Source organism: Seriola aureovittata, chromosome 16, assembly GCF_021018895.1.
Source record: "Seriola aureovittata isolate HTS-2021-v1 ecotype China chromosome 16, ASM2101889v1, whole genome shotgun sequence".
NCBI lineage: Eukaryota > Metazoa > Chordata > Actinopteri > Carangiformes > Carangidae > Seriola > Seriola aureovittata.
The window spans coordinates 3,946,264-3,968,691 of record NC_079379.1 but is presented as its reverse complement, the minus strand read 5'-3'; the positions used below and the strand labels follow the sequence as shown (position 1 = coordinate 3,968,691).

At 44.0% G+C, this 22,428-nt stretch overlaps 1 protein-coding gene across 3 annotated transcripts in view; it reads left to right on the top strand.

The window, feature by feature from the left end:
- The first annotated feature begins 1,797 nt into the window (after nt 1-1,797).
- Nucleotides 1,798-22,428, top strand: part of col11a2 (collagen, type XI, alpha 2) — a 47,601-nt gene continuing 26,970 nt past the window's right edge. The window contains exons 1-7 of one of the 3 annotated variants that reach the window (XM_056399277.1): nt 1,798-1,856; nt 1,945-2,555; nt 3,249-3,397; nt 16,403-16,564; nt 18,078-18,288; nt 18,487-18,649; nt 18,872-18,994. In XM_056399277.1, coding sequence (XP_056255252.1) covers nt 3,280-3,397; nt 16,403-16,564; nt 18,078-18,288; nt 18,487-18,649; nt 18,872-18,994 — 777 coding nt within the window. In that variant the 5' untranslated portion in view covers nt 1,798-1,856; nt 1,945-2,555; nt 3,249-3,279. The other 2 variants (XM_056399276.1, XM_056399278.1) reach the window with 2 other exon arrangements.

Genomic DNA, 22,428 nt, shown 5'->3' with positions numbered 1-22,428 from the left:
TTGAATCAAATGAGTAAAAGCTACTGTCTGTAGCCTGTGTGTCAGTCTGTGTGTCACATTCATGAATATTGTATTAACCTGCTTTTATCACTTTATCTTACAGTCATGGTTTATAGTGTCGACGCTACAGATTATTCCCGGCGACGTTCACTATCCCACTCAACAGCTACAGCAGTGTTATACAGGGACGCGGGCGTCTGGGTTGTAATGGGGGGTTGCAGCATGTTTGTGTTTAGTCTGCTGCCTCTTATCTTCACTGTAGGTGACGTCCCGCTCTGATTTTCACCCTGGTGAGTCTGACTTGCAGCGTATTCAGTATAAGTAACCCAAAGACTTGATCACTTTGACCATGATACTGATGATGCCTTTAAAAGAAATGTTTCAGCTTTAAAACCACAGTTAAGACTCAATAAAAACTTTTCAATTTTTAGTTTTAATATTATGATTGATAACACTAATCTAAGCTCCACATAGGTCACCTTGTGTTGTGAGACCCCACTACATAATGGAAAGGTTAGATCCACATAATAACTGTGTGTCCTGTTAGGACGAGCAGTGTGCAATGAACTAACACAGGAGAGCACTGAATAAATAGTCAAATATAAACTGAAAGAAACTTTCTAACACTTACAAGAAAAATGTTACTTGCTTTTCTCTTAATTTCTTTAAATTAGGTGACTTGTAGATCCATGACACACACACACACACACACACACACACACATACATGTGTCTGACTCGTCATGTTGCAAGTCCATTTTCTACAAATCTTATGGAAGTCATCTGGACTGTGAATGCAGCGTCACACCAGCTCTTCACAACCAAAGGACACTCGAACCTGATAAAACATCTTGTGACTTCTAAACACTTTTGCCATTGGATTAATATTGGCAGAACAGCAAAAGAAAATTGCTTTGTTGCGGTGTTGAAAAAGATCTGAGTTTGTTACTTTCACTTTAGAAGATAATCACCCGCCTGTCGTCAGAATGTATTTAATGTAAGATAACTGAAAGCAGTTAAGTTTTACAGTTTTTCTGTCGCTGAATGATAGTAAGGGGGGCTTTGATGGAAATACCACAGAATGCAAACACCCCCCTCCCCTCCTTTCCCCTCAGAGAATCAGACAGAGATGGGGGGATGAAATGAGAGGTAGTGAGACAGAGTGGTATAGAGCATCGAGGGGTGATTATGGTTAATTATTGCTTTCTGGATGTGAAGTCTGCATTCAAAGAAAGTGAGTAAGCATGAGCTGTGTGAGCACAGGAGCGTTTACAAGGCAGACGGCTGGCACAGCAAATAGCTTTGAAACGTGCGGAGGAGATGCTGTTAAGTGTTTATGACAGGTAGGGATATGAAAGTGACTTTGAAATGCTGAAAGGAATGTGTCTCTGAGATTACTGCCAGAGTCGGTTTAAAGTTTATGTCTCAGTGGTTTGATACGTCTCTGGAACCAAATGCATTTAGCGGCCTGAAAACTGAATATCATAAACATCTGATGAATCTTATTCGTATGTGCACAGCAGCTCCAAAATCTATAAGAACAAAACTCAGTGAGCTGCAGCTTTGCACTCTCAGACATATCCCTTAATTATGAAAAACACACCATAGTTTAATGTGGGTCAATCCCACACACACCTGCTGCTGTAAATACAGTGTTTACCAGTCAAGCAAGTAAATATCAATAGTCCCCAACAAATGCACAATTTCCTCCTGTCTGAGTAACATTTGCTAAACAGTGTCCAGCAGTTATAGGAAATTATTTATCCATTTTTGAAATTCAAACAATATATTTGTGATCTTTAGGATTTACCACTTCACTAGGAACAAATGGGTTTGGGATTAAGAGCCACAGACAAGGTAGGGAGGTGTAAGACTCTCAGTATTGTTGGCTTAACTTTTTTATCCTGTATATATTTACACATTTTAATAGATTTTTTTTATCTAGCCTAGACCAGGGAAAGCAGGATGCAGACCTTCAGGGGGCATCTCACAGGGGAGAGCTGGGGTCTGGACCTGGGTTGGCCTGAGCCTGAAGAAGCAATAGAAGGCAGGTGGCAACAGGTGAAGGTGGGTTCTTGGTTTGAGTATTATAGTCTTCGACCATAATGTTTGGTCAGATAAAACATTTTATTTCCAAATGTCAAACTTTCGGAGGAGAGAGGAGCGATAGTTCAGTTGGCAGATACACGTTCATTACACAAAACAAAGTATTCACAAATCATTTGTACTCCTCTTTCTCTCTCCTCCTCCTCCTCCTCTCTCTCTCTCTCTCTCTCTCTCCATGCGCACCTGAGCTGATGCTGCAAAACAAGGCCACGTGGGACTGACCAATCAGAACCGGAGGAGCGTTCCAAGGCTGGGATGAAAGGGGCGTGGCGAGTTACACGGACAGAAACCTGATTGGCTGGCCGAACGCTCACTCTCAGCTGCTGCACAGCTCCGTGCGTGCGGGTCCTGCTGTCTACTGTAGCATTTACCTGAAGGGTCCTTCATGGTTTATAAATCCAGACTTTACACGCCACAGATACAAAGACAAGAAAGCCGGAAGTAAAGGAGGTAAAGAGAAACACTCTGCCAGCCGTTATCAGTGAATTAGGAGAGAATCAGAGAAGGACAGGAGAGGAGGTTTTCACTGACTGCAACATTAAACCACTCACTCACCGCGGAAAAGAAGGGCGTCATTGTCATGAGTGTGAGCTGAAGTATTTGTATAGGCCTATCATTAAAAACGTTCAGCTCGCAATCTCAGACGCTCCCCCGGACAACGTCGATCTGCGTGCGTCGAGGGCGCAATTACGCACGCCCTCTCTCTACCCCCTTTGCCATTCACTCTCTCTCTCTCTCCACACACACACATACACACACGCTCTCACTCTTCGTGGGAGAAAGTAAAGAAGGGGAGAGGGAAAGAGAGAGAAGGGAGAGAGAGCGTGATTCCAGGTCTCTCTCTGCTGCTCTCTCCACTTTGGGTACTTGTACCCAATCTGACTCAATGGGGCTTTAGCACTAAGGGGTTAAACGTTAAAATAAAAGATATTTATTCACCCCAAACCCCTTTTAGTGTGTAGGTTTTGTGCATTAACATAGACAGACATAGGTAACCCATTAAGGAAAGTCTCCGGGAGAGAGGTAGAGACGTCTCCAGAGGCGTGCCTTTTTGTCCGTTGCCTCGCAGAAGGTTCAGTCGGGTCCCTCTCGTCGGCTGGCTTTCCGTGAGAGGATAACTTCCAACATATCCTGCATTTACAGCTCGACCAGGCCGGCAAACTACCGCAGCACTATGGATATTGGAGCTTGTCCCTTCCGGAAGAAACGGAGACCATGGCGCATGGACTTCTCATCCTTCGCCTTGGTAGCCGTGGCGCTCGCTGTGTGCCAAACGACCGTGGTTCGGGCAGGTAAGACGGTTTCTCTTCTTAATAGTTATGATGTTTTTTGAGCTTTTTAAATGATACTTCGGCAGATTTTTAAAAAACCTTTGGGGTTTTTTTTCCCGTCTCAAACGTCTCCGTTCTTCGCTGTCTACTTGGATTAAGCGTGTGCGTAATAAATGCACATCTCATCCATTATCGGACATTTGCGCACCTGACAGGCTTCTTTAGATTTTTCTTCCACAGTATCCAAATATGTTACTGGCATTTGTTGCGTCAATACCTGCATATTTAGAAATCTATCTCTGCTTTCTACACTTGAAGTCAAACTCCTGAAAGCACCACTGGGCAACTTGATGAACTGATTTTGACAGTTAAAATATAAAAATCTGAGTGAGTGGAAATATATGAGATCTGTAAACTTCCTTCACTATAAAACAAACGAAGAAAAATAATGACACCAATGTTGTTTTTCTGTTTCTATTTGTGACTCCATTGTAAAAGTTGATTTTCTTATCAGGAACCTGAAATCTCGTCAACCTTGCGCAAAGGTCCCCATCAATCAGTGATCAAACAGGACAGATATTACTAAAGTCTTTCGTTTGCTTTTCGCTGCTGGAAAACCTACAAACACCTTATTACGTTTCCAATAAAAGTTTTCCCGCTTCTCTGGACTTCATTTCCCTCGTATCTCCCTCTCTCAGCGCGCGTGCTGACAGGTGCCATCTCACTAAATGTACAGGTTGGCAGCTGAGCTCAAATATTTCAGACATCCAGGTGCTTTCTTGGTCATTTTTTAAAAGTTTTCTAATCTATCCTCCAATAAACTTTATTTCATTATTAAGAATTCTGCTCAGTTTTGACAGGAAGGTGATTTTACGCACGTCTGTGCCCCGCACCCCCCACCCCATCCGGAGGGGGGCATAGGGTAAGATGGTGCAAAGAGCTGCTTCAGTCGCTTTTGAGGAGGTTGGTCTGATAAACGTCTCGTTTATGAAACTTGTACTTTTATTTTTTCTGTATTGCAGTTGAATGTTGTCCTTTGGTTACAGTGGGCTGTGGATACAGGCAGCAGCGACTGTGTGGGGTTGGTTGGGTGTTTACCAGTTCAGCCTGTGCACCAGTCCACCCATCACTGCCTCTGGTTGCCCAGGGAGGAGGGATTTCTGCATCACGTTTGTAGAATGGAAAGTTGATTTTGCATTTGTCCAGTGTAGAACAACGGGCTCATTTTCTACAGTTTTAATAGTGATAATAAAGATATGGACTTTTTTTTTTTACCAGTCAGGACATTTTAACTTTAAAGTAGTTGTGAAGGTCTAGAAGCCCTCCTCTCCCCCCCTCTCCACTGTTATAGAGTAGATGGTCTTGAAGGAATGATCTGTATGCTCTGCACTTCCCCGGGCGACCGCTAGTTGTCTTGAGTTATTTTTAACACAGAGAATCCATTGATTCACCTGAGTCCACATCAGATCTGACTGAAGACTTTTGATGCGGAAGGGCACGCGGCACGCCGTGGAAATACATCTAATTAAAGATCCAAACTAATTTTTATTAAAGTGCAGCAACACGACTAAACTTAAGATGCTTGAATCTATATTTTCAGGTTTCATTTATCCTCTGAAATGATGATGTGATTTTCGTTTGACTCCAGCAGATCTGAAGCCAGCTGGAAGACTTTTATCCTCTGGCCATCGTTGCTGTTATTGTTGTTTAAGTAGAAGCTGCTGTGGTTGAGACGCAGGTTCAGTTTACACCAACTTTCTTTTCTTTTTTTTTTTTGAGAAATAAATTTGTTTTACAAGTTTCCGTGGACAGATGCATCAATGGCTCTTTATACTTGGTTTGGATGGCTTGCAGGGACAGTTGGTGCAGCTTAACCACCAAGAGGGCTTTTGTAACATAAACTGCCCCCCTCCAGTGTACTCTTTGGCCGCGTTTCCAATTTCAGATTGCAAGAGGCGATTGCACCTTCCCGTCGTGTCCCGTGTGTATTTTGGAGGCGGAAGCCTGAGACATTTTTGCTTGTTATGAATAGGTTATTATGCGGCGGAGCACCTCGGTCGCAGGGGTTTGGGAGTGAAAGCGTTTAGTGTCTCCGTGTCTATGTGAGCTTTGTACAGTTCTGTTTGTGTATATGCGTCTGTACGCTATGGATGTTATTTTCCCCCAGTGCAGGGTGTGGAAATGTATGCCACATCTGTGTGAATGTGCCTCTGTGTGCAGCCGCCCGGCCAGGCTGTTCCCATCTTGAAGGATGCTTGTGGAGGTGGTGCGCGCGCGCAGTCTTCATTTGCCTGTAGTAAAAAATAAATAAATAAAAAATCTTTTTCTAATCACCTGACTCTGTGATCATGTCAGAGTGACGCAAACAAAACACTCCTTCTACCTGCGTTCGATCCATTGTGCGCGCATGCGTCCCTGTGCGCGCGCAATGGATCACATGCGCGCACTTGTCCAGAAGCGCTGGGCCGCTGTCTGTGTGCGCGTTCCTGTGCGCGCAGTGTGGTGGTGGTGCAGCAGCAGATGTTAGTGCAAATTATAACAGCGCCCCACCCAGGCAGTGAAAGACCGATTTAGAGAAGAAAGTGGTCAGAATCTTTCATGTTTATTCGCTGGGAGAAAGAAGACTAGAAAAGAAGGAGGAGGGATGGATGAGGCGCAGCCATCAGCCAGAGAGCAGTGGGCCGAGAGAGGCATGAAAGACGAGTTTTGTTCAAAGGAGAAAATCAGAGGGTAATATTTTCTTGACATGGATGTTCCCCAACCTCATTTCAAAGCAGGGCGCTCCTCAAAGGGCAGCCTGTCTCAGTTTGGCTAAACATAACATAACCCCGCTCTCTCTCTCTCCCTCTCTCTCTCTCTCCCTCTCTCTCTCTCTGCTGGTGAATAGAGCTTCTATATGTGGTGGCAGTGCGGGGTTTTGACAGCTCATTCCTGTGACTGTATGGAAGCGTGTGGTATTTCAGGCTTCTGTTGGTCACATGTCTGGCAGCTTTAACCTAACCCCCATGATTTTCCTCTGCCTTGTCATCATTTTCCCATGGGCCCCTGTGGCTCTGGTGATCCACCTCCATCCTCTTTCCATCTTTATTTTTAACAATTATATTTTATGTATGTATCCATAGTTGGCCAGGTTAATATGTCCAGTTTAATAATTTTTATTGGCTAGTCAAACGCTTATCCCCATCAAATGAGCATCCACCAATCAGATTTTACTTTTCAGCATGTTGTCCATAGTTTGGTGGGTAGGAATAAGCAGGTGAGTTGAGTTGACTCGACACTTGGCTGCATTTGCTCTGCAAAATTAGCTCCAGTTAGTGCAGAGAGACCTTGTATTGCATCAAACTGACACACACAAGTGCATCAGGTGCTTTCAGCAACTATTGAGGCTTTTTGTTGCCCTGAGCTGAGCCTCCCAGGCAGGACTTATTGTCATTCTGTCTCCAAATTCCACCTCCTTTGCCAGGACTAACAAACCTCAGCCATTGCTCAAGCCTAAACTTAACCATATGTAATGTAAGATTGCTACTTTGGTTGTGAAATACAACCTGGGAGGACAGGCTGCCTGGGACGCCAGGCTCAAGGCGAAGAAATCCCCTTCTCTCCAAGTGGAATGATGCCTGTCAGCATCTCATGAATGCCAGGCAGTTTACAGAGTATTAACCAAGTGAAAACCACCTGAATGTGTAAACACAGCTAACACTGTGACAGCTTTGGGCTCAGTTTACTGGTGATTTTGAGATACATTAGTTTGGACGGGAACTTAAATTACCTACATTAATGCAGGATTTCCTTTTCATATTCAACACTGTTCTGTAACTCTAGCTCTCAACCTAGAGGCTGGTTTAAACCTAAAATAATTAACTCTCATACTCACGACTGTTGAGAGGTTTATGTGTCTTTTTGGACAGGAAACTGTGACTGTGTCCTTGACACCTGCATCATCTCGTAACCTCAACCACAGATGCAAAATCTCATCATTTGCACGGAGAGATAAGGCTCAGACAGTGGTTAAAAAAGAAAAAAAAAAACATAGAAGTCAAAGATGAGATACACATCCAGCAAACACCTCGGAGGCCTCAGCTCTAAACCATGACATCCCCTCAAACTGTGAACTACATAAAGCTTCTCTCAGGCTGAACCACAGCAGCTCAGCAGACCTGAGGGAACAGAGAGAGCAGAAGATAGTTCTTCTTTCTTCCTTGGTTTCATAGGTGATGATTTTGTGGTCTGTGTGTGTGTGTGTGTGTGTGTGTGTGTGTGTGTGTGTGTGTGTGTGTGTGGTGTGTGTGTGTGTGTGTGTGTGTGTGTGGGGATGGTTAGGCGTCGATCCTCGGGGGCCTTCTGTTTTAGCAGAAGATGTAGGGAAGGAAGAGTGTGCCAACTTGGTAATGACAGGCTGTCTGTATAGGATGCTATTCCCAGTCACTGTTATTTTGCTGCTTCTAGGAACTCAGTGTAGGAGGGTGTGGAGACTCGCCGTGCGCCTTTACATGAAATGTTAATGTACATCTCTTTTCCAGACATCGGCACGGTCTGTCCATTTGAAAATAGCTTTAAATGTTGCTGGAGGTTTAGTCGTGTGCTCTTTGATCTACAGTACAGTGATGTACAGTACAGTACAGTACAGTACAGACAGTGATGTACAGTACAGGACAGGACAGTACAGTACAGTGCTGGGTTTGATATTAGGCCTATAGAAATGCCAAACGTAAGTGAACACAGAAAAGCATTTAATACACCTCTCCCTGCAACTTCATAACTTATGTGGGACTATTTGAAGTGGCCTAATGCCGTAATCTCCATTTTTCTAAAAATATGAGTAGAATACAGTATTATTAACCTGCAGATAGCATTTAGCATGTTAATCCACCAAATGCAATGGAAATGAATCCGTGCTGTCGGCGTTAGTGCATGAACAAAAACTGAACTTAAATACCTGGTTTGTTTTTTTTTTCAGTTCACTTACACAACACAGTTTTCAGACATTTGATTTTGCATCTCCCACCGTCTGTGAATATTCAGGGGTTTGTATTTAATTGACGTTCTGAAATGTTTGAGTCCTGAGGGAGCAGTACCCCCCCCCCCCCACACACACACACACACACACACACACACACACAATCACAGTCAGTCAAAGTCGTCCTGCAGCCTCTCAGCAGTGCTCTCCACCTGCCATCTCCTCACACGTGTCTTTGCAGGTTAATTACAGCTGTAAAGATCCACAGACTGTCGGGCAGATGTGTGATGTGGGGGGGTGGGGGGGATTTCCACAGTGAAAAGGTGTCGCTATAAAACAGTGATGATGATTATCATGCAGTCGTGGCCCACTGCTGTAACTCTTCTCTTTATTATAAGTCTGACTCGTCACCTTCTTGGCTAGACGCTGATGTAAATGTAGGTATTCAGATATCATCATTTATGTAAATATATTGGCTACATTCTGCTCAAACTAACTGTGTAACTATTAGCATTAGAGTGATAGATTAGTGAAGTAAACAGTAAAATAAGCAGTAAAATATTTCCTGCTATCTACAAATACTGTGTAATCTGCATTGGAAGTGACCGGTGATCAGGGTTAGAAATGTGGAATCTCGGTTTCATTGTCAGCAGTGAATTCTTCATATCGTTGAACCAAAGTAAATGACATGAACTGGTTTCTGGGAATTTGTTCTTGTTTTTGGACGGTCAGGTTCTGTTAGCTAAGTGCAGTCAGAGCTGAACTGTCAGGTCTTATCAGTCTTGAGCGTTAGACGGGTTTTATAATTTGCGTCCATGCTCACTGTGCGTCTGTCCCATGTGATAGCACGTTACAGGGAGCCACCGACTGCCTCCCGGTCCTTGTGGTGTCAGTTATCCACCCTCAGATCCAAACTGAGACTGTGGCCTCCAGCCCTGAAACCACACAAGACTCCAGCACGGCAGCGTCTGTGCAGCGCACACAGACTGGCACAGACCACATAATGGTACACTGGGGACAGTAGAGGACTCGGACACATGCTAGTAGTAACCCTTTAATAGAAGGGAATGGTACTCAGAAACCACAGAAGGCTGCAGTACAGTAAATGTTGGCGCTGACCTGCGGTGACAAATAAACCACACGGACTGTGAAAAGCATCGGTACTGACGCTCTAAAATGAATGCAAATGGAGGCAGGTATAAAGAGCTAAGACCAAAGGATAAAGAGCTTCAGTAAAACACTGTTAGTAGCAGGTGATGGAGTAATTGATTTTCCTTGTTTGTTGCAGTAACAGTTAGCTTTAGACAAAGAGTGCTGATTTTAAATGTAAGTTAAGTTCTCTGCTCTTGAAGCTGGAGCCTTTTCAGATTTCTGTCTGACGTGGGGGCGACAGAGGCGCAGTCGCATTCATATCACACACTTGAGAGTAAAGAGGCGTAAACATGTTGCAAGCAAAGGCCCCAAAGAAAAGCTCGTACACTGATCAGTAACTCTGCTGTCTGCCAGCTGTGCTTCACCCATCGACAGGGCAGACATCATCATTAATTGGTGTAGTAAGAGATCGGCTGCAGCACAGTCTGTGTTGGAGTTGTTGATATTGAATTTGCTGACTGACTGTAACTTTGAGTTATGTCATAAATTCACATTGTGCTTTTTAAATGATCGTCAAGGCTCACATTTCATTTTCCTTCAAGTGTTATGTTCATTTAGCTTCCATCTTACTGTTGAGTCTTTGATGTTATTGGGGGAATTCAGTGAAACACCTGTGACGGCAGGATCGCCTCACTGTCATTAAAATGCCTCCACACCCCCCACCCCCACCCATCACCACCACCACCACCCCTCTCACACCTAGATCAGGACTTACTGAGATTCATGAAGCACAAAGGACGGTTCTGTGTTGGTCTTGTTCCTTGCTGAGCTGCCAGACAGACATGGTCACATGGTGTCAACATCCACATGATAATTAATCTGCCCAAAAACAGAGAGAAAAACATTTTATGCTGTATGTATAAATAATGTAAATCCTACTAACCTCCTTTGACAGCATGGGTACCCATAATGGATTTTCTGTCTGTGTACACAAGACATTATAAATAAATCGTAACTATAGAGCCCCATTCAGGAAATTATAACCTGCAGTCGGGACTGTGCTCATACTCCTGGCCGTCGTGGTCAGCTGGGTGGACGGGGACACAGCTGGTGACTGAGGAATGACTGGAGTTCACTTCATGGTTTTCAGTTTTGAAATTAGTTTTATATTTGTCTTTTTGTGATTTATGATGCTTTTTTTGGGAAAATTGTGTGAATTTGTGTGTGTGTGTGTGTGTGTGTGTGTGTGTGTGTGTGTGTGTGTGTGTGTGTGTGTGTGAATGGTGTGCAATCCGTGGTCAATATTGCACATCCCTCTTAAACTGTGTGTCTAACAACGTGGTCGTTGTGTAAAGGTGAGAGGTGAGGGGTCAATGTGTCAGCTGGAGTGTGTGTCTGGTATTTGGCACAGTCGTACCAGAGGAGGAAAGGGTGCGCACGCACGCACACACACACTCACACACACACACACACACACACACACACAGAAATGATTGCAGAGAGGATCTAAGACTAGAACTGAGAGTCCCACAGTTGTCCCCTCACAGGTCTGCAGTGATAGTATGACCCAGGTGTGTGTGTACGGTACACACACTAACTGTATGCTCGCCCTAACAGGAGTCCCTTGTTCCTATTTAGAGCTGCATTAATTAGCTGATGAATCCATTAGCAATGAATAGAGAAAATAATTTGCAGATTAATTGATAATGAAAATATGAATTAATTGAAGCCCGATTCCTGTGATTAATAATAAGTTATTTAGTGTACCATGTTGGCGTTAAGAGAGAAACAACAAGCTGGACTCCTTCCCTGAGCAGGGTCTAATGTGTGTGTGCAGCTGCTTTGTGTTCACACAGCAGAGTGTATGTGTGTGTGTGTGTGTGTGTGTGTGTGTGTGTGTGTGTTGTGTTAGTCAAGTTGTTAGTTGACAGTGTAGACTCTGATTAATATCTACTCCTTCAGTAAGCATGAGCATTGTTTATCTTTCCTGTGAGTGTGTGTCTGTTTGTACAGTGTGTGTACATGTAAACACCTGTGTGTGTGTGTGTGTGTGTGTGTGTGTGTGTGTGTGTGTGTGTAACATCATGTGTCTCCAGCCCTTTAACAGACTTTGACTGTGCCTCTCTTCACAGTGCCGGCTGTCACCACGTTAATTAAACCCGCTTTAGCTCCATCTAGCGGCGGCCGAGGGGAACTCCTATAATCCAAACATCCCTGGAACATGTCGCAGTTCAGGCAGCGCACCTCAGTTTACAGTGGGACTGCTAACCCGAGCATCACATATGTTTCCTATCAGCTCTGTAATAAGCTGGTGGTCCGCATGTTTGGTCAGTTGTGGTTGTGTGGAAGTGAGCGGGTTAGAGTGGAACAGTGACAGGATTGTTTCAGTCATGGGGCACCTGTTGAAAAAAAAAAAAGAAAAGAAATGCATCCACACCGCAGTACAGTGCTCCTTTATACACCACACAGCATCTCATTATTCCGTGTGGGTTCAACCCCAGGTTTTAGTGGCTGTATGTGTTACATCAATTGAAGGATTAAACAGAAAACCAGAATAGACAAAGTATGTTTATGAACTCACGTCACTTTGCCTGTAGGTTTCTGAATAGAGATGTGAGGTTTTCATTGAGCATCAGAAATATATTGCGACATGATTCATCAACTTAGATATGACTGCACACCTAATCTCACAATCACTGTCTCCAGTGTTGAAGATTTTAGTTTAGTTTAGTTTAGTTTAGTTTAGTTTAGTTTAGTTTAGCTGTTTATGTTGAAATAAATCCATGAGATAAAAATCTAAAGAGGCCTCAGGAAGGAAACACCAGGAGGATTATACAAGAGTCAGCCCAGTACAATAATAGAGTAATTTAAGATACAATCAAGTATAATCATCAACATAAGGTAGACGAACATTAGTCTGGTTGTCAGTGTCAAACGTCCTGAGGGAAACGGTGTTTTTCACTGGACTTTATCCAGTGCAGCTGTCGGCAGGTATAACTGTATGCGCTACTGTAATCTTTACCTGCAGCACGGGTCGTAGCTTCCCTCACGTGCCCGGGAGCCCTGTTTCCTGTTTCCTGTCTCAGTGACAGCGGTGGAACTGGGCAGCGTTCACATCAAAAGGCCGCGGCCATCTGTGAGCGCTTACGGCCTGAAGGGCCGACGGAGCGGGAAGAGGAGGAATAAAGGGAGGTTGTGCCCCGCGGCAGTCTGTTTTCCTACCTTGTCCAGTTTCATATTTGCCACTCCTCGTCTCGCGAGGTGTATCGGTGCACTTTTCCCTGCCAGGGCTGTGTGAGTGTGTTACCTCTGCGGCCCTGCGTGTTGTTTTTGTGGGTGTGTTTTTTTCGTCGTGATTGTGGTCCTCCAGGCAGGAAGGGCCCCGGCTGCAGATGTGAGCTGGTCAGGCAGCGGAGAACAGAGCGGCACATTGTACTGGGCGTACTGGGGGAGCTCGGGCTGCAATCTGATCCAGTATCCTGCCATCACAGAACCACGCTGTCTACTGTCACTGCCTGACCCCCCGAAAACACACACACACACACACACACACACACACACACACACACACACACACACACAGACTCCACTCGCCCTCTGCCTTTCCTCCCTCTTCCTCTTCCTCTTTCTCTGTCTCATTCCCAGCATTCCTGGGTGGCTCTACAAAAGTCAAAAAACAAAAATCCAGTGCCTCTGAGGATGTGGACAGTTTGGAAAAGTTTGGAAATTTCACACAAATCTGGAAAAGCAAGAAACCTGTCTTATTGTTCTGTCCATTTTTTAAATATTATAACATGTTCTGTAAAACCCACACGTCCAGTCAAGACTTTGATGTGTGGAAAATCATATAGAATTTTAAAAGAGAACCATAAATATCTGTCTTCCTCCCTCTCACTCTTCATTTCTCCCTCTCTCTCTCTCTCTCTCTTCATCTTTTCCTCCTCAGACTTCTGTTTTGACCCGTTTCTCTCTTTTCTGCTTCTCACTAACTAATCTCCGCTCGGTTCATTTCCGACTTCAAGCTGCTGTTTTTAGGGAAGTTTCTGTTTTGGGTGGTTAATGTAGCATCACAATACACTTTCCCTCCTCCTTACAGTGCACGTTGCTCGTACACCCTCCCCCTTTCTCCATTCTTTGTTCACTCCATCTCTCCCTCCTCTCCCTCTTTCTCTCTCCGGTGTAGAGTGACGTTAATGGACTGTGGTCCAGACACCCTGAGGCAATATTAACGCACCATTTGCTCTGTCTGAATAAATAGAACCATCTGTGGGCCAGTTTGACTAACTGGTAATTCTGAGACACTGGGTGTCACCTAAACACCCGCACCGCCGATGGGATCACTGTGATTTTAGGGCAGAAACACACAGAAACACACAGTGGAGGCCAATTTAGTGATGAAGCACATTTCAGATGGTGTTACGATGCAGTGGTGCAGTGTTGTCAGATTCATAATACGATCAAGCCAGTTTATGTTTTTATTATAGAGCGATGTGTGTGACAGGAGATGATGGTGTTTTCATTAGCATCAGCATTAGCCCCTAGCGTTGCCCGATGTGTCGCTGACACGCTGGTGTTGCACACTGTTGGTGGCTTCCTACTTCTCACTGTCCCAGTAGGTCACATATTCAGCAGTAGTGGTAAAGGAATCCCTCATATCTAGTGCCATGCTGTTATATTCTCTATTGTGCTTTTTTAAACATGCTGAGATGGGCACGATTACATGATTTCTTTTTAAATATGATGCTTTTTTTTTTTTTAAGCCCTTGGCAGATGATAAGTGTGGCTGTTAAATGGAAAAATGAAAACAATGGTGTAACTTCATAGACTGCATCAAAGGAAGGTTTGCTTTTAATCTTTTCATCCGTTCTTGCAGTTTTTACCCGAGCAATGCATCACTGCCACCGTAAGTTTATTATGAGAAGTGCCACAGCAGGGCTGGCTGTAAATGAATTTAATTGGCTGTTAACAGCAGAGTTAGCTCTCTGGTGCACCTCAAACACAGGAAGACGAGCCAAGACCGAGGGAGGATAAGGTTCAGGAAAATGTGACTACTGGGTGTTTGTTGAAAACTTGAAACTTTATAGCTGCCTCACGTATGAGCCATGGGGATCCAGCAAGATGTTGTAACTGTGTAAGGTAGGCTTTATAATTACATCTGGTTCGGGTTCTCAGGCTACAGAAGTGTTGAAACCACGGCAGAATTCGCATTAAGGGAAATTTGTCATTCCATCTTGAATGAGACCGAGTAACCAACGTCTCTGCATCTCAGCAGCCACAGGAGAAGAAGTTGTTGTTTTATCATGCAGAGCTGTGTTAACATTTCACCAGAGACACACTGAACAGCCAAGTTTTGAATAACCAATTATCTCAACAGGCAGGATTTGGACATGTATAAAACAACATGCAGCAAGGCTGAGCTTAACCTTTGACCTTTGTCACAGATCTGCTGCTGTTTCAACAGGCATCTCATTCCCTACGCACTGCACTTTACCAAAATACTCCTCTGCAAGTCAGCTCATGTGAGTAATTAGACATTTGAGGTGGTAGAATAAGTGCTGAATGTCAAACTAAGTGTAAATGATGTTTAAAATTATCTGTTCCTTCAGGACGTTTGTTTCCCAAACACTTTTTTCCTTCCCCCTCTCCCTCTGCGGTGTTGCTCTTCTTCATTTCCATCAGCTGCTCAGTAGCTGGTTTAGGGAAATGAATTTAATAACACGAGAAACCTTTTATCCTCGTTGTTTTACGGTACAGTATTCGTTGCAGCATGGGAGCTGACAGAGTTAAAGCTGAAGTCTGACTCAGTGCCTTTGAGCAATGTGAGAAAGCCAACAAGGTAAACCGCAGCGCAGACCGAGGGCGGAGGAACAGACTGGTTGACCTCAGCGTGTGAAACTGGAGGCAGGATGTGAGACTGGTGGTACAGAGCCTGTTTCTGTGTGTGTGTGTGTGTGTGTGTGTGTGTGTGTGTGTATGTGTGTGTGTGTGTGTGTGTGTGTGTGTGTATGTGTGTGTGTGTGTGTGTGTGTGTGTGTGTGTGCGTTTGTGTACGTTTGTTTATGGGATGTTAGGCTGCGTACTGCACATCAGGTGTGTGTGTGTGTGTGTGTTTGTCTGTGTGTGTGAGACTCATTTTGACTCAGCGCTGTCACTTCAACAGCCACTTGTTTCAGCTGCTTGATAAATGTGAGCAGAATAGCGTTCCCTGTCTGGGCTCTGATTTAAACTGAGCCTTACTGTACCTGCTCCGCTGTGGTTCATATATGCGGCTTGGACCGTTGCCCATTTGCTCTGGCACAGTGCTTCCTCTGATAAGTCACGCCTAAATGTACAGTGGTATCCGTTGTGGACATCACACATACCTGCTCCTATATCGCAATTAATGCCGCTGGAACATTTAAGTTCCACTTCCGAGATTAAACTTTCTTTGATGCAAAGAATGTGTGCAGAGAAAGATCAGACTGTCGCTCCTACATTACAGAAGTTTAGGAGTAAGCTTTTAAAAAGTCTTTCATAGTGAGAAGATGAAAGAGGATGACAGGCTTTCTGAAGAGCTGCGGGGGAAATCACCAGAAAAATATTTTAAACCTGTTGCAGTGTAATTAATAAATTGTTTTGCTAATCAGTTTTATATTCCTGCAGAAATACACCGGTCTCATCGGTTTAATTTGTTTCCAAAGATCCCAGATTTGCCTTATTTGCCCAGAAGAGGAATCAGAAACTGTGTGTGGAAGCAGGACTCACATGTTAGATGTTGTGTCTTTGGTTTCCATTGTTTAACAGCATCAGAAACAAGCGAGTGATGAACGTGTGTAATTCACAGGTGTGTCATTCCAGGATTTCTGGGGCTTGTTCACTCGCTGAATTAAAATGCAGTGTCACGTGCAGAGCAACTCTTCTAACGGGATGTTTGTTGAAATATATACGTATAATGACAAGTCTCTCCTCTTTTGCTTCTCTCTCTCTCCGTCCCTCAGACCCAGTGGATGTGTTGCGGGCTCTGCAGGTTCCCTCTCTCCCTGAGGGTGTGAAGAAAGTCCCCGGCTTCTGCACATCCCGTCGCTCCGGCAACCCCGACCATGCTTACCGCATCACCAAGAAGGCCCAGATCTCTGCCCCCACCAAGCAGCTCTTCTCAGGTAGGCTTCAGCTGCACAAGGCTGATAGACAGAGTCAAAAAAGTTAGAGTCATTTTCTCAGACTTAAGGAAGCCCAGCTGTTCTGAGTGGTTTACCTGTTCATGATTAGACTGAGCTTTTAAATATTAGATATAACCAATGTCATAATGAGTTTTGTTCAGAAACAGTTTTACTGTAAATCACCTGACTGAATAGCCAGGCCTTTTTAAGAGAGCAAATGGCAGGCTATGCTTAGCACTACATTTTATACTACTACTATAAAAAATAATTGAAATCAATTTTTTTCAGATTTTCTCCCAGGTTTTCACAGGTTGTGATCACATCTTGCTGCTTCCATGGACATGTAATTTTTTTCCCCAAAATTAATACAGGAGGTCTGATCATGTCTGAAAAGTATTTATATTCTAGTTTTATTTTGGTAAAGAACCAACCAAACCAAAAGAAAGTTTCTTTAATGTAAAACAGTGTTGTGCGTCTACTGGAGTGTAAATGTGCCTCAGGTTTGTAGAATGGAAAATACTAGTTTCTTATTATCTTGCAGGTATCCATTAGTTAACATGAGACATTAAGATAGAGCAGTTTCCATGAACAGTCCAATACTGATCAAATTAACTCCTACCATGAAAATACCTCAACCAAATGGAGTGGTACAGTATATAACTGTCTACAAAATTATGAACATACAACTATTTATAGCATATGGAGATTTATTATCTGTTTTATTTTGACAGCAGGAGAGTTTGCTCAGGAAAGAGGAGACAAATTGAAAGACATGAACGTTCCTGTGGAGTACATTAACTTACAGCAGGGTTTAATATTTACGTTGAATTCCAGAGTGCAGAGACCTGTAATTACTCTTACAGGTTGCTCTTTATGTTTGGATGTATTTCAAGCTGAGCTCTCTGGAGTTTAGTGAGGCTGTTGTGCCCCATGCTAGATTGCTCCTGGATATTTTAAGTATAATTATGTGTTGCGCTGCGGGGGCTGAGTTAAACTGTGCGGGAGAGCCATAACAAATTAAGTGTAGAATGCTGTCTGACACCCGGGAGTGAGGAGAGACAGGAGAGAGTAGCACTTATGTGGCTGTAAGAAAAATCCTCAAAAGTGGAAGCTGATTTTCAGCTCCCTCTCTGAGGTTCAGCCTTCCTTCTCCAGCTGCGCCCACCTGTTATTACGTGTCCTCATCATCTGTGTCAGCTTCACACGGGACTCTAGATATCAGTTCATCCTGACACAGATCTCTGACTTTCATCTCTAGTGTCTTTTTTCACATTTTATTCTCCCTCTCTCATCCTGCACTACTTTCTCCATTCTCTCCCTTCACCAGCCACCACTTGTTTATCTGTCCCGCTTGAAAGCTATCTCTTGTGTCTTCTCTTTCCTCACCTTTTTTTTTTCATTGATAAATAAATGTCCTGGTGGAAGGTCCAGGTCAGTCTACACACCCACAAGCCAGTCTGGGATCTAATCCCTCCCTTCTTTCATTGTCTCTCCTCCCCTCCCTCATCCGCAGGTCGCTTCCCGGAGAACTTCTCCATCATGGCTCTGGTTAAGGCCCATGCTGGTCTCCAGGCCTTCCTCCTCTCCATCTACAGTGAGCAGGGCATCCAGCAGCTGGGCATCGAGCTGGGACGCTCGCCTGTTTTCCTGTACGAGGACCAGAACGGCAAGCCAGCCCCCGAGGACTACCCGCTGTTCAGAGGCGTCAACCTGGCTGATGGCAAGTCAGTAACCAGCAACAACCAGTTTGTGACTGGTTGAGATGACACGATTGGGGTCATGTGGGTGCGGGTGGCTGGGAGTAGTGTGTGTGGAATGAGTGTTTACGTGAGGTGGGGGGGGGTTGGTTAGACACCTGTTTAATCAGACCTGTCGTCACATTACACATTTATTCGCCTTCGCTTCCTGCTCCTCGTCTCTAGGTGGCATCGCATTGCTTTCTCTGTTTCCAAGAAAAACGTGACTCTGCTGCTGGACTGCAAGAAGAAGATGACCCGCCCCCTGCCCCGGGGCAACAACGCGGAGGTCGACACCAATGGCATCACAGTGTTCGGAGCCCGTCTGCTTGATGAGGAGGTTTTCCAGGTGAGGGGCTTTGATAAACATGATCAACAAGGGACAAACTTTCCAGATATTGGTTGGGTGGCTGATGTCAGGTTAAACTGACTGTAGCAGTCTGCAGTCTTACTTTTGTGCTCACTTCACACAGTAGCAAAGTTCATGTCATCAACGGTGGCATTGATTGAGATGAAAACTTCCCCCTCAGCCTCATAATAAATGATGCACCTGTTTGTTTTTCCTCCACAGGGAGACATCCAGCAGCTGCTGATCGCCTCCAACCCCCAGGCTGCCTATGACTTCTGTGAACACTACAGCCCTGACTGTGACTCCCCTCTGCCCAAGACCCAGGCTCAGGACCCCAACACATACGTGAGTAACACCATCACAACACCACTTCATACGCAGACGTACGCAATCAACACCTCCTCCTCCTCCGCACTGATGAAACTTCAATCGAAACAATTCAACTTCTTAAAACCTTCACGCAGCTTTTATGTTTCACTCACTCTCTCATCTTAGAAAGGTTCCTGCAGGATGAGGTCTCAGTCGCTCACAGTGAAATACTAAAGACACACATGAATCCACCAGCACTTACAAGACTCCTGAGTAGCATCAGTTACACAGCAGATAACCTCAGGTTGCTAGCACTATGCTAACACGGTTCAGTCATTAAATTGTAGGCTCATCTGTAGCTCCAATGAAGCGGGCCCAAACTGAATCAGCGGACTTTGTTTTCCTTTTCTGTGGCACTTTATTTATTTGGAGAAAGAAAACAGTTAAACTATTAATTGTATCTGAATAGTATAAAAAAAAAAAAACTTTTTCTTGAACAAAATGGAAGTCACAAAATGAAGGAGGAATCTTGAGAATTTAGGGAAAGGCAGTCAGAGTGCTAAAAATGAAAACAGAAAAGGCAAGTTTTAAGACCAAAATACTGCAGAATGGCTTTTCCTTTCTAAATGATGGTCATGTGTATTCTATGGTAAAGGAGACCGGAAATGGATTGAAGCCTCTTTGTACATAAAAATAATTTAGAGGGTCAGTTAAGTCAGGAATCTCACCTTTAAAGAAAAAGGTCATTCAAATTCCTTCAGTCTGTATTTTGTGTGTTCTTCCCATGTTTGCTTCAAGCTCCTCCCAATGTGCAGGTTTCCTCTCGGAGGAGCGTTGTAAAGTTCACTCCAAAGATGAAGAAATTAAGTCTGTAAAATATGATTTGCATTAGGAAAGCTACACCGCAGGAAAATGTGATCAGAGAGTAAAAAACAACAGCCACAATAAGTGCACCGGTCAGAAAAATGAAAGAAAAGTCCTCAGGTTCAGTTTGATAATGATAAGTCATCTGATGATGTCATCAAAGTGCTGCTCTCCCTTCCTGTCTTCCTCACGCATCCCCGTCATCAGCAACAGTTTGTATCCATCCACTTTCCTCCTCACCTCCTCAGTCTGTGTGTCCCTGAGGTAACTAAAGAAAAGCAGAGGCCTTGTCCTAACATAACATAAACCACACCTCTACAAACGGGCACGTTTCCATCATTTCATGCACCTCGCTGTGGAGAGACATTGTTACGGCAGTGGACTAGTTGTCACTGTTTCTGCTCTGCTGCAGTGGAACACAGAAAGGTAGGGGAAAGAGGATGATACAAGCCAACGTCAACGTCTTCCCCAATTTCCTCCTATGGACTGAAGACAGAATTTGTTCAGTGCATAAAACAAACAAAGTTAAATTCTGATTGGTTTTCTGGTTAAATTGAGAAACATAAGGATTTGGCATGAAGATGGCTTAAGGTGGAGCCTCTTTGCTTACTGAGACTGGTTGTGCACATTACATGTATTATCAGCTTTGCAAGCTCTTCCTCATTGTTTTTCTCTCAAAAAGTTACTGATCTCTGGAAGCTGACAGCTCCCTGACACCAGCAGCTGAAGTAGCAAGTGACTGTCATCCACATTCATTCATCCAAAGTACAGGATCTGTGTTTTAAGTATGCATGCCGGATCTTAAGTCAGTATAGAGTGTCAGACACTGTACAGAGCTCCAACACTTTGTGTCCCAAACCCTGTCATGTTGATGCTGTTGAGATGACCGCTTTCTGAATGAATACAAATCACTGTGGTTTTATTCATTGGCTTCACCCTTTTTTTTTTTTTTTTTTGCTGTTTTTTCTCGTTCATGGAGGTCGTCTGTGTGCCGACATTTTAAATATCAACACCTTTGAACCAGCGGCACAGACTCCCTCTAATGAATGGAAAAATAAAAGCTTTGCATTTTGTCATCATCTCCTTTGCTGTCTATCACCATATTTTACCCCCCCCCCCCTTCCTGCTTCACCCCTTCTCTGTAACCCCCTGGATATCCACTCTCCCCCTCTTCACGAATTCCTCTCCCTCCATTCATCTCGCTTTCATGTACCCCCCCCCCTTGCCAAACCATCTCTCTGTCCATCCTTCCCATCTTTCAATTCTTCCATCCCTCCACCTCTCTCAGTACTTTGATGAGGAGCAGGATGACCATGAATACCCCTATTATTATGAGGAAACAACAGGCGTTCCCTCCTCCTCTGCGCCCCCCTCTCCCCAACCTGGGGCCCCCGATCTACAGGTAAAGAGGGAGCAAGAGAGAGGGAAAACACGAGCTGGGTTTGTGGAAGGGAAGGAGAATGAGAGAGAGAGGTATTAAAGCCATAACCAAGGAATAATTCATTATGTAGGTTTAGCTTGTTGAATATTTGAGTGTCAACTAAATTTAAAGTAAATATTCCCTATAGTATATCTGCATTTTCCCTTTTACCACTCCATATACCTCTCTCATCCCTCATCACTCCATACCTCCCTTGATTTAATCATATCTCACCTCTTCTTTAATCCACATCCACCTCTCACACATCCACCTCGTTTCCACCATCTCCGTCACACAGGATTACCTCTGCTCCTTGTGATTTTTTTTTTTTTTTTGTCATTTACATGTTGTCATATATATGTGTGTGTGTTCAGATGTGGCCAAGTGGGGGCACTAGGGTGGTTTAGGAGCCGCTGTGTTGTTATACACACATGCACACTTTTTTTTTGGTTACCACATTATTCTCCACTCAGTTTTCCAGTATTCACTCCTACTTCACATATCTCATCCCGATACACGCTGACAAGGAATAAGATTAAATTTGCGTCACAAACACTCTCACATCTACAGTATGTTCACAGATTTTTGGATGAAATTATGCCATAAGAAAAAGCAAATAGCCTGACATCGAAATATATATATATATATATATATATACACATTTACCTAGAATTTTTCAAGACTGTTAACAGAGGTTTCTTAAAATCACGTCTGGTTTTACTGTGTGAGTCTGCTGACCAGTGAACTACACGATGACTGATTGTTTTGTGTTTGATGACAAACTGAGAACATGAAATACAAGTTAGCACAGGAAACAAATAAGAAGGCAGGGCAGCCTTCTCTTTATGTCATCTCGGTCAAATAGTGTTAGTAAATACGTTTCATTAATTCTTTGTGTACGGGGTAGGTGGGGTTTGTCACCCGGCGGGTGTTTAAGAAGATGATCGCAGAACAGCATAGTTATTTGACTTGCACACGCTTTCCTGTGATTGTTTGAATTTTCTAGCACTCATTGCACGGTCATGTTTATGACAAACCCCACCCATTCAGCTTCACAGAAAACCTACAGACAGATTTGCAACGCTATCTGATCGGGGCATGTGTCTGTATTGTCTTGTTACTTGCATGATTTCTTGATTGTCTTGGAGGATGTCACCGCATGCACCTACTGTACTTCTGCGTCACC